Source organism: Leopardus geoffroyi, chromosome B3, assembly GCF_018350155.1.
Source record: "Leopardus geoffroyi isolate Oge1 chromosome B3, O.geoffroyi_Oge1_pat1.0, whole genome shotgun sequence".
Taxonomy (NCBI): Eukaryota; Metazoa; Chordata; class Mammalia; order Carnivora; family Felidae; genus Leopardus; species Leopardus geoffroyi.
In genome coordinates this window covers 36936984-36949024 of record NC_059337.1, presented here as the reverse complement: position 1 = coordinate 36949024, position 12041 = coordinate 36936984, and the positions used below count along the sequence as shown (strand labels likewise).

Genomic DNA, 12041 nt, shown 5'->3' with positions numbered 1-12041 from the left:
TCCATATTTCAGATCATCTGATTGGAGCTGCAATCTTTGCTACATTCTACATTTCTGTATGTGTTTGGGCTTATTTACGGACCATCCAATCTCTTCCACTGCGTAGGATAAATTAGAGAGAGTGGACAACCTTACGATGTTGAGTCTGTGTTTGTAGTTTGCTTGTTCTAGGCCTTTGTGCCCTTTTGTAGTAAGTTAAAATTTTCCTTCAGATAGATCTCTGCATTTCTTGCCATCTGTATTTACTGTTTTGCTGTTGGTATTGTATATGGGGCCCTTTTTTCCATTATATGGGGCAAACTGGTGACTGCATATTAGAAAGCCATTGGTTGCTGTATTTTCATTTTTTATCTCGCCATGTTACTAAATTTACTAATTGTTTATGGTACTTTCTCAGGATATTCTCTCAGGTATCCTAAAGATATTATCTTCTCATTTGCGAGTAGTAATAGTTTCACCTCTTTACTTATAATTTTCTAGTAACTTTTTCTTTTCTAATTGCATTGGCTAGCACCTCTAGGAAAGTGTTAAGCAAATAGTAGTACTTTATTCCTAACTTTGATGAACCTACATCACATGTTTACCCATTAAATACTTTGAGTTGAGATGGGTGCCTGGGTGGCTCTGTCGATTAAGCGTCCCACTTTGGCTCAGGTCATGATCTCACAGTTTGGGAGTTTGAGCCCCGCATCATGCTCTCTGCTGTCAAGGCAGAGCTCGCTTTGGATCCTCTGCCTCCCTCTTTCTTCTCCTCCCCTGTTCTCTCTCTCTCCCTCTCTCTCTCAAAAATAAATAAATTAAATAAATAAATAAATACTTTGAATTGAGGAAGATAGCTTTTTTTCCACCAACATTTTATTATGAAGCTTTATAAACATACCTTAAAGTTTAAATAGTTTTGCAGTGAACACCAGCCATATTCTACTATCAACAGCATACTGTATTGGCCAATGCTCTATTTGTTTGAGGCAGAGAAGGGTCTTCAGACAGAGACTTCCTTGGAGACATGTTGTGTAGTTGGCAGAGGACCTGGCTCACGTTGTGCCATCAGATGATGCTTAAATGTACAAATACCGAGAGTCAGGCCCCAGGCCACTTAGTGCCCTGCCCGAGGTGTCACATAAGCATCAGAAGTCGAGGGGAGCCCAGATTTCAGGACATGAAGTGGGTGAGGTGATGCTCAGCTCCCCCAGCCCCTTGCCCCTGTGTTCTGAGCTTCCACAGGACCCAGGGATCATGGAGCGCATTTCCAAGAGACACCCTCTTTCCTGACAGCTGGGGGGGATTTCCTTTCTTCCTTCCTTTCTCCGTCTCTGCCTCCTGCCTAGCGGACCCTTCCTAGCAGAGCCCCAGACAAAGAAAGGGAAGCGGCCTGAGAAGGTATTTCCCTCCTTCTCTGGGTGAACTCTTCCTGGACAGCTGGACTGGGCAACAAGGCGAGGGTGTGGGGGCTGGGGGTCAGGGCACGAGGAAGGAAAGGGCCAAGGTAACTGCCTCTTTCACCCCTGTGGTGGACAGGAGGCCTCTGCACTGTCATTTTTATTTGTATATTGCAGTCACCTCCTTCAGTTAAAAGCAATGAATTAATTAATTTTATCTATATATTTTTATGTGTAATACACACACACACACACACACACACACAGCCGCATAGTCAGATAGACTTGAGTTCAAATCTTGGCATTGCCAGGAATAAGCTGTGTGACCTTGGGCAAATTATGGTTCTCACTCCTCCTCGGGGCAGTGGAAGGACCAGTCTGCTTCTGTCAGAGGAAGGCCCATGGCAGACAGGCACTAGGTGTCCCTGTCCCCAACCTCATCTCTTCCGACTCTCCCTCACTTGCAGGGGCCCTCTCCCACTCTGAAAGTTCCCAGGGTCTCCCCTCTCTTTCCGGGCTAAGCTCACACCTGCCCTGGCTCCACGGGATCTCCCCCGTCCCCCACATGCACCCCTCCATCCCACCCCTGAGCTGGTCCTGGTCTTACCCACCGTTGTGCCCTTTTTCCTGCTCGCAGTCCTCCCCCCACGGCTCTGGGGCACCACCTGGGGGAAGCCCCCCGGGGCTACCATGTTTCTCCCTCTGGTCTGCCACGAGATTCTGCTCACACCGTCCCTACCATGTGGCTGGCCTCACTCTGTTTTCACACCTGTTCCTGCTACACCCACTGGGCTCCTCGAGACCAGGGACAATGCCCTCCCATCCTTCTGTTCCAACACCCAGGATTCCACCAGGATACTGGGCCAGGATCTTTTAGGGCCAAGAAACGTTTTGAGGTACAGGGTGGTGACAAGTGTTGGCCATGGCCCGAAGTCTTCTGGACTACAAGCTTTGAATTTAAGGCCCTGAGGGGGGGTAGTGAGACCCTGTGGATAAGACTGAGGCTTCTGACAGACCCCAGCTCAGCCACCTGCAGCCATTCTCCCCCATGAAAGAGCAGCCTGGTTGGGCATCTGGGAGCAGTATCCTGTGAACTTAGCATCACACAACAGGGTTTGCCCTGGGCATCTCGGCTCACCCACAAGCCCCTTCTCGGCCTCAGTTTGCCCCATCCGTGAGATGGGAGGGTACACTAGAGACCGCGGTAATGTGGGCACCGCCTCATGCTGGAGGAATACAGAAACAGCTAGTTCTGTATGTGCTAGGAGGCAGTTGCTGGGAAGGGGGAGCGAATTCAGACCAGTTAGCTCCATTTCTGTAGGAAGAATTGGAATATGTGACCATGAAGTCAGGAGCTTTGGGGCTTAGAATTCAGCTTGGATTCAGCTACTTCCTAGCTAAGCTACTAGACCCTAAAGCCTTGGTTTCTTCTAAACTAGAGGCAATAAATCCTACCTGACAGGGGTGTTGTAAGAACAACAATTGCTCACACCGTTGAGGACATACAATGGGCCAGGGACTGTTCCTTGTCTTATTGGAGTGCTCACAGCAGCCCCATGAAACAGGGGCTGCTCCGTGTTACAGATGAGGAAACTGAGGCACAGGATAGCTGGGTAACTCCCCCGAAGTCACACAGCTGGAAAGTGATAGAGCCAGAAGAAACCAGAATGACACAGACCAAGAGGTCAGCAGTCCCTGGCGTATAGCAAGCCTCGGTCAGCATCACGACCTGGGGCTTCTGCTCCCCTGAGTACGCACACTTGGCAATCTGCAGGACGCGGGTGAGGGGAGGGGCATGGAGGGAGAGCAGGAAAGGGAGCTCCAAGAGATCAGAGAAGCTTTTGGATCATGCAAACAGTATAGACAGGTACACAGACAAGGTTTCTGTTCTCAGGAGCTGTGTGGGCCAGTCAAGGAGACAAACAATAAACAAGGAAACAAACCAGTCGTTGAGGTTATTTCATACACAGTAGGTGCTGTGAAAAAAGCCCAACTCAGTGACGTGATAGAGACTTGGGAGGGACATATTAGATAAGATAGTCAAGAAAGACCTCTCTGAAAACTTGGATGGAAAGGAGTCAGTTATGCAAAGTCCACATGGAAGAGTGTCTTAGCAGGAGGGAACAGCGTGTGCTAAGGCTCAAGGCAGCAAATAAGGCCAATATAGGGGAGGCATCATGGGTGATCAGGAGAGCAGAGATGCAGAAGAGATGGACAGTTAGGCAGGGGCTAGATTATCCAGGACCTGGAGATCATACTAAGGAGTTTGAGTTTTTACCTTGGTGCAGTGGAAGCCATTCAAGCTCAAGGTTACTCTGCTTGAGCTAAACAAAGAAATACACATAAATACACATCCCTTAGAAAACCTGAGACAGGATTTGACCTTGAGAAGCAGGGCATCTTGTTCACATTTGGACCATGGTTTATTTGCTGGCACGTTTGTCTATCTGCACATGGGGAGGCTTCCTGATGAGAATGGTTACAGGGCCTCTCTCTGGCCAGGGCACAGTGGAGGTAGCTGTGAAGAGCTTGGTAGACTTTTCTCACCCAGTAGGTGGGATGTGTTCTCTGAAAGAAATGGCAGAGCTTTGCATAAACGTGGGAGCGGGCCAGAGCCAGGAGAGCTAGCAAGAAACCCAGTCCCGCGGTTGCCCCTGACTTTTGGTGCATCACTGGGTGGCCCCATTTTCTTGGAGAGCAGTGCGCAAGGCTGTCTCTCAGCTTGCTCTGATTTGATGCCCCTGGGCCAGAAATAAACATGAACTTACTGGAGAGATCATTCCAGGGTGGTTTGAGGGCTCCATAAAGAAATCCCTGACAGTGTCCTGCTAATAAAAAGGTTGTTTTTATTATAGATAACCAACCATGTCGGGAACTGGATAGGGACCAAGAAGGCAAAGTAGAAACGTTTAGAATCATTAGTTTTGTATTCATTTTCTAGTGTTGCATAACGAATGACTGCCAAACTTAGCTGGGTAGATCTGGCCCAGGATCTCTCATGAGGCTGCAGTTCGTTTGTCTGCTGGGCTGCACTCAACTGAAGGCTCGACTGGGGGCACGTAGGCTTCCGGGCTCACTCACAGAGCTGTTGGCAGGAGGCCCTAATTCCTTGCCACCTGGGTCTCTACGGAGGCTAAATGTCCTCATCCATGGCCGCTGGCTTCCCCTGAGAGGAGATCCAAGAGAGGAGGGCCCGAGGCAGAAACCACAGGCTTTTATAGTTCTCACCACATTCCATTAGCGTCACAGACCAACCCTGGTAAAATGTGGGAGGGGGCTACGGGAGTTGTGTCTACCAGGAACTAGAGACTGCAGGGAACCACCTTGGAGGCTGCCTCCCACCACATCCCACGGTTAAAATGCTTTACGGGGGGCGCCTGGGTGGCTCGGTCAGTTAAGCGTCCGACTTCAGCTCAGGTCATGATCTTGTGGTCCGTGAGTTCGAGCCCCGCGTCGGGCTCTGTGCTGACCGCTCAGAGCCTGGAGCCTGTTTCGGATTCTGTGTCTCCCTCTCTCTCTGACCCTCCCCCGTTCATGCTCTGTCTCTCTCTGTCTCAAAAACAAACGTTAAAAAAAAATTAAAAATAAAAATAAAATAAAATGCTTTACGGGATCAGGTAGTGTTCTGAGGGGGGACAGGGATGGGGCATAGGCTGATGCGTCAGCTCACAGGATTCTGACCATGCCAGACTTTTTCAGCAGCCCAGGAAAGCGTGATGGGCGATTCACAGAAACAGTGAATAGGGAGGGATGAAAGCACTCTCAGCTTGGAGAAGACTTACACCCCAAATAATAGGATTTTCCCCGGGGATAACAGAACGACTTGATCATTTGGAGTGTGTGTGTGTGTGTGTGAGAGAGAGAGAGAGAACTTGTTGAACGTCTTCAAGTTGACCTCTTTGAGTATGTGTAACCACGTAGTCCTGACTCAGGAGAAACCACAAATGATGCGGTGGCTCAGCTCTGGAAGTGAGAGGAAGCAGCATCACCAGAACCAGGAAGAAGGCTGGTCCGGGACAAAGGGGCCTGGGGGGAGGGAGAAAGAGAGTAAGATCAATCAAGGCAAGAAGCCAGGCCCTCCGGGTTCTGAGGTGGGGACCTGCCACCCACAAACCCATCCTTCCCGCTCCCCACCAAGTGGCCAGGCATTCTGGGACCACAGGTGGAATGTGAGCTCAGCGACCTGCGGCTTGGGTCAGATGGATTAGTGGAAGGTGTCGGGGTGGCCTGGGGTGACAGTGAGCTCAGGTGGAGGTGGCTGAGAATACACAGCAGCCAGGGGAAACCAAACCCCGAGGGAAAGGGGCTAAGAACAGGCTGTGGCTTGGAGGGTGGTGAAGGAGTGTCGGGAGCCACTGTGAGTGTGGGAAACCCCAGCCAAGAGGGGGGGGGGTGCAGGGTCCCCTCTTCTGCCCTTCAGCAGGAACTCTGAAAGGGGTGTCATTGGAAATGTCAGAATTGGAAAGAAGAGCTTCAGGATTTATCAGGATCCATTCTATTTTCTTATAAGTAAGAAATAAAGACCCAGAGAAGGAAAGTGTCTTGCCCAATGTCACACAGCACTGTGGATGACCAACTAGGAAAGAGACTTCAGCTCCCGAGGGCTGGCAAATAAAAAAGCAGTTGACTTTTTCTGTGTGGCTCCAGAAGCAGAGTTAGGGCGCTTATGGCAAGACATACAAGGAGGTGGATTTTCATGACAATATAAAGAAGAGTTTTCTGGTGAACTGAACATAATAGCGAGCTACTATGACTGTGAGCATTTAGGTCAAGGATGAAGCGTGTCTCAGGAACCCCAGCCTAAGGAAGAGCCGGTCTGCTAAATCTCCTCCCACACAGTCTAAATACAGAGTTCTGGATGAGGCTGAGAGCAGCGCCGCCACCGCCCTCTGCTGGTGGAAACGCAGTAGCACAGCTTCCCCGGCTTGGCCACTGCACTGTCCTCTGACCAGTCGAGGCTTTCCAGATGAGAAGCGACCCTTTGGGATCTGAGAGCTCCCTGCTGGCGCTTCAGGAGAGGGGGTGGGGAGTATCCCCTGCACAGATGTTCCAGAAGGCAGGAGGGGGAAGCAGAATGCCCCACCAGTGTCCGTAACGTGGGAACAAAGCCCGTGAACCACCCTTGGGTGATCTCTGTGCTCCCTTCCGGTGCACAGGGCCTCCAGAACTGACAGGGTGGGGACTGGGCACCGACCTGAGTGTCTGCAGACCTGGGTGTGGCCCTGGACATAGCCATTGTTCACTTCCCCCCTGGGTGACTTGAGCAAGTGCCCTCGCTTCTTGGGCTTTCACACTGATGGTGGGGTGTGCAGGGGGCAGGGGCTCTGACCACTGGAGAGGCTCATGGGTAGGAGCTCTCCTGTGGGACACAGCACGAAGAACACCATACTCGGTGATGGCCAGTGACCTCATCAGCCAGAGTCTGAGGTTAAGAGTTTGCACCGACCCCAGCCACCGCATTGGTTCTCATTTCCCCTCTCCCCCTTTTAGCCAGTAGCCTTAGCTCTTTCTCCTCAGACCTGCCTCAAGGAAAGTCCCCAAAGCATACTCAGAATGAGTATGATCAACAATATCTCCCACCACCGCACTTCTCCGGAGTATCGACGTGTAAAAAGCAGCAAGGTGTAGCACCAAAGGAATTAGTCCCTAATGGTGGAGTTTCAGGTATGAGTCAGCTGAGGAGTCAGTGATCCTTTCACAAACCAGTAAGATCTTCGAGTCAAGAAAGGAGGAAATCTTCCCCTTCCCTTTTGTGCTGGCCAGACCATGGGCTGGAAGTACAGTATTGTTCTCAGGTCTATGAGCCATCCTTTAATTGGGAAATAGAGCAGAAGGTAATCTGAAGAAGGCAGCCATGATGGTGAAAATACTTCGGATCCAGCATGAATTGGAGTGTTTGTACCGCACCCCCCTTCCGTGTGCTCCAATTTCCCCTTCCAGTGTCTGCCTTCTGCTTTGCTGCCACTCCTTTATAAGGATTTCACAGGAACAGAGGGGAAACAAGCTTGTGTTACTTCTCCTTCCTCAGTCAGTTCAGCCTCTGCTTGGGCCTGCACATCTGTCCCCTCCTCTAGCTTATCTTCCTAGAGAAAGCATACGTTTCCGAGGGCAGGAACAGCGTTTTCCAGGAGCTGCCTTAGTGTCTGAAAAGAACCGGGGCTCAGGGGGAGAGTGTGAAGTCCTAGGTGCTACTTTCAGCTCTGCTACTTTTTTGCTGTGGGACCTTGTGCAAGTCAATTAACCTTTCTGAGCCCCAGTTCGCTCATCTCTAAAATTAGGGAAATAGTACCTCCCCCAGGGGAACAGTGGGAATTCCAGTAAGACGTTTATAAATGTGTTTGTAGACCATAAAACCAATATCTCTCATAGAATAATACACATAGAGACACCCAGCCCCTGCAAGACAGCTTCTGCCTCTCCCCATGTCACCTTAGGCAAGCCATTTATAAAATGGAGATAATAAGCAAACACACATTTAAAGTACTTAGAAAAACACCAACAGTCGGTGCTCAGTAAATGTGAATTATTATTATGTCTCCTGGAAAGAGAATTCATTCAGCCGACTGATTTTTCCTGAGCAACTACTATGTGCCAGGCACTGTTAGAAGCACTTCGGGACGCGGCAGGGAACAAAACAGACAAAAACCCTGGCCTTCTTGGGGCCTACATTCCAGTGGGGGAGACTGACAATAGAGTAAGTTGTATAATGGAAGATAAGGCTAGGAAGAGAAATCAGGGAAGGGGACAGGGATGTGGGAGGGTGAAGGGGCAGTTACAACCTTAAATAATGGTCGTCGGGTGCTCTGATTGGCTCAGCTTGACTTAAATGTTCCTCCTGGTCCAATCAGCTGTCTAGGAGGGAGGGGATGTGAATCAGGCTCAGCTTTAATGTTCATTCTGATCCAATTGGCTTAGTGTGTGTGTGTGTGTGTGTGTGTGTGTGTGTGTGTATGTGTGTGTGGGGGTGGGTGGGTGTGTTTGGGGAGGAGCTAACATGGCTGCAAGCCTCCCCATCTATGAATAAGGGCCGTAGTTAGGGAGTCACTGTCAGCTGCACAGACACTCCAAGGGAGGACCCCTGAATTCAAGCAGAACCTTCTTCTCTTCCTGGCCCACCTTGGCTTTCGACTTCCTAGAACCTATCTAGCTGAAGGTCCTCTCTTCAGCTATCGGGATTGAGGTGACAGAAGTTAAGGGAGCCACTTGAATAGCAAGGATAACGGCCCCCTTGTACCCCAGGTGTCACTGCCCCTTCCTAAGGCCTAATGTGCACGTGACATCCCCAGGAGAGTTGCTTAGCACCCATGTTGCTGGCCACTAGCTCACCCTGCAGCCCCACGTAGGGTACAGCCCCTTCCCACCCAGTCTGTGGCCTGGGGCTCCACAGCACAGGGTGTACGCTCTGGCAGACGAGGGAGCCCCAGTCTCTGTGCTTATGCGAGCCCTCTCTTCCCACTCTCACCCAGAGTCCCCAGGAGGTGGCTTGGGGGCAGGGGGCAACCACAGATGGTGTCCCAGGGATTGGCTGGTGGGGAGCCAGGGCCAAGCTCAGAAGAGCTGCCCACACGGTCTCCTGTGGGGGGCCCCAGACACACAGGCACTGCACCCTCAACCCCCAGCCTTCACAGCTGCATCCGCTGCTGTCCCACACAGACCAGGCCTCGCGGATTTATTGTTTGAGAATCAGAGTAGCCCCGGGTCACTGGAAAGATAATGGGTCTGGCTTGAGGCCAGGTGGCTGGCCTACCAGGGGCTGTGTTCCCCTCCCCACCCCATCCCGCAGCCCAGCGCCGCTTGACAGTGGGAGCCAGCCCCTGCCCTGGCCCTGTGGGTGGGTGAGAGAGGGTAGGGACCCTCTGGAAAATGTCACCTGCTTCTCACTCATACATCCATTCCATAAATACTTGGGAGTCTAGTCTGTCCTGTCCCCAGCACTGTGCTAAGTGTTGGGGATACAACAGTGACCAAAACAGACAGCGTCACGGAGCTCACATTCAAAGGAGGGATTTCGTTGCTAAGTGGCCAGTGCCAAGCCCAGGGAGGGTCCTTGTCTGTGTCTGATGAGCAAATGGGTGGAGGTTCAATTTGTAACCATAGGCTGTCAGAGCGGGAAGGGCCCCGGTGTTTCAGTTCTGTCCCGCAGACACTCCTGAGCTCGTGTGCAGGGGGGCCGTGCTAGGTCTGGGGTTGCGAGGATGGGTTAGGCACCTGCCCCACCCTCGAGATGCAGCCTCAGTGAAGCACCGAACCCAGTACGGGGAGCGAGGAGAGGGGGGCGGGCGGGGAGGGGGCTGGGGAGGGGCAGAGCACAGGGGTGGGGATTTTGCAGACGATAATGATAACTGAGATTGGTTGAGTGCTTATTTGGTGCCAGGGTGGGCCGAGGGGGGGTTACGGTTATTGTCTCCTGACGACACTGAAACGCTGGGAGGAAGGAACTTGCTCGGTCACGCAGCAGTGTGAGCAGAGCCAGAGTTAGAGGCCAGCCCCGGGAGCTCAGACTGTGTGCAGTCCGTGCCTTCACACATCACCTGGTCCCCCAGGATCACCCGACCTCAGCAGATGCAGCATAAAAGGGGCCTGGGATGGGGCAGGGCATCTAAGAAGGGAGCCTGGGGGGGCTCAGTGGGTTAAGCATCTGACTTTTTTTTTTTTTTTTTAATGTTTATTTTTGAGAGAGAGAGGCAGACAGAGCATGAGCGGGGGAGGGGCAGAGAGAGAGGGAGACACCGAATCCGAAACAGGCTCCAGGCTCTGAGCTGTTGGCACAGAGCCCGATGTGGGACTCGAACTCCAGAACCGCGAGATCATGACCTGAGCCGAAGTCGGACGCTTAACCGACTGAACCACCCAGACGCCCCTAACTCTTGATTTAGGCTCAGGTCATGATCTCACGGTTTGTGAGTTGGAGCCCCGCATCAGGCTCTGTGCCAACAGCCCAGAGCCTGGAGCCTGCTTCGGATTCTGTGTGTCCCCCTCTCTCTGTCCTTCCCCTTGTGCTCTCTCGCTCTCTCTCAAAAGTAAAGGGATAAACATTAAAAATTTTTTCAAAATAAATAAACTTTTAAAAAGAATAAAACATAAAGGGGGTTTCAAGGCCATTGATGTCCCAGGGCCATTGCCTTGGAGGTGGGGCAGCCCCTGTGGCCTGGCGGACCAAGGCTGAGGGTCTGAGCCAGGGGTCCCCTGCCCTGCCCTCGGGTTCCGCAGCTTCCGTGTGGGCAGTGCCGGCCCAGGACTGAGTCTTTGCAAGGAAGATGCCAGGCATTGGACCCTGCAGTCTGCATGCTCTTGATGGATGGTGGGCTCTCTCAGTGGACAATTCCAAAAAGACAAAGCAGAGGAGGGCCCAGCTCTGGGAAGTATGAATCCCACTCCCACTACTGACAAAAGCATCATCTGGGCAACTGGCAGCGTGTGGTTGGGGGGGGGGGGCGTTATTTGATCCTGAATACAGACTGACATTGTATTTAGGGCCAGAGGGCATAAGAAGCATGCCTTATACTTCTTAGGTTTTATTTGTATCCCACACTCTGCTGAGAACCATCCACGGTTTTCTCATTTAAGATGGGGGTGCTGATAAGCTCTTGGAGAAACAACCAGCATCCATGAAACAAGGCAAACAATACAAGGCGGGGCTAAGTTGAAAAGCAGGGCAGCATCATGGTTAGGCCCAGAGAACCACAGAAGACCATACACCATGTGAATGGTACCCTTTTGATTTGTGCAGTGCACGACCCATGCAACTATACGGGGGATCTGGTTAGGTCCAGAGTTTGTAGCATTATTCTCACCCATACAGTTTATGGCATTCAACAAAAATTTCCTGAGATCTTACCCTCAGTCAGGCACAATTCCAGGATTCGGGTTACAGCAGAGAACTAGGCCAAGCACCACCCCTTGTGTAGCTTATATTCTGATTCAGAAGTCACCCAGACTGAGGCTTGGGTTCTGGCCTTGCTGCTGTATTAATTGATCCCCCTGAGCTTTGGTTTCCTTATCTGCAAAATGGACACAGTGATACGTACTTCATGAGGCTATTGTGACAAATAATTTAAGTGACACTTGATTTCAGGTCTGACACGTGGAAGGCCCTCAGTAAATGACAGCCAGCATTATCCCCAAGAGTGGGTTATGGGGAGAAGGGCTACTGAAGCTGATGGAAGACAGGGAATCACGAGATGTGGAGGAGTCAGACAAGATGTCTTAGCAGGAGCAGGAGGCAGGGTCGCTCCTGAAGGATGGCCAGGGCATACAGAGGTCCTTTTAAAGATGGGTGTCCTGAGGAATGTGGGGGCGGGAAGTGAGGCAGTCGTCGGCCGGTGGGAACCCTCCCCCCCCTGATTTGGGGACCATATTGTCCCAAACCAAGGGTCAGGACACACATGATCTGGCAAAGAAGTTCTGTGTTTCTTCCCGATGCGAGAAGCAGTCTGAGAATTCTGGGAATTGGGGAGATTTCTTGTATTTTATGAGGATCTGAGACATAACATTTAACACCGGGTCTGTCTCTTGACATTCTGAAAAGTAGAACCCCAATAGAGCTGAACAAACTGGGGGGGTGCAGGGGGACCAGGGTGCGGGCCCCTCGAAGGCCAAACAGATAACCTGGATCTGATGACGTGGGGACAAGGCACATGACGCAGTGAGGATTCCTGTTGC

The 12041-nt window shown here is 51.4% G+C and overlaps 1 protein-coding gene across 4 annotated transcripts in view; it reads left to right on the top strand.

Moving 5' to 3' along the window:
- The window catches only part of CORO2B (coronin 2B), a 133575-nt gene that overhangs the window by 85349 nt on the left and 36185 nt on the right, over positions 1-12041 (top strand). The window contains exon 3 of one of the 4 annotated variants that reach the window (XM_045449290.1): positions 2097-2275. The exons of the other annotated variants lie outside the window; for them this stretch is intronic. Within the exon in view, the coding sequence (XP_045305246.1) occupies positions 2097-2275 (179 nt within the window). The remainder of the gene's footprint in view (positions 1-2096; positions 2276-12041) is intronic. 4 annotated transcript variants of the gene reach the window in all.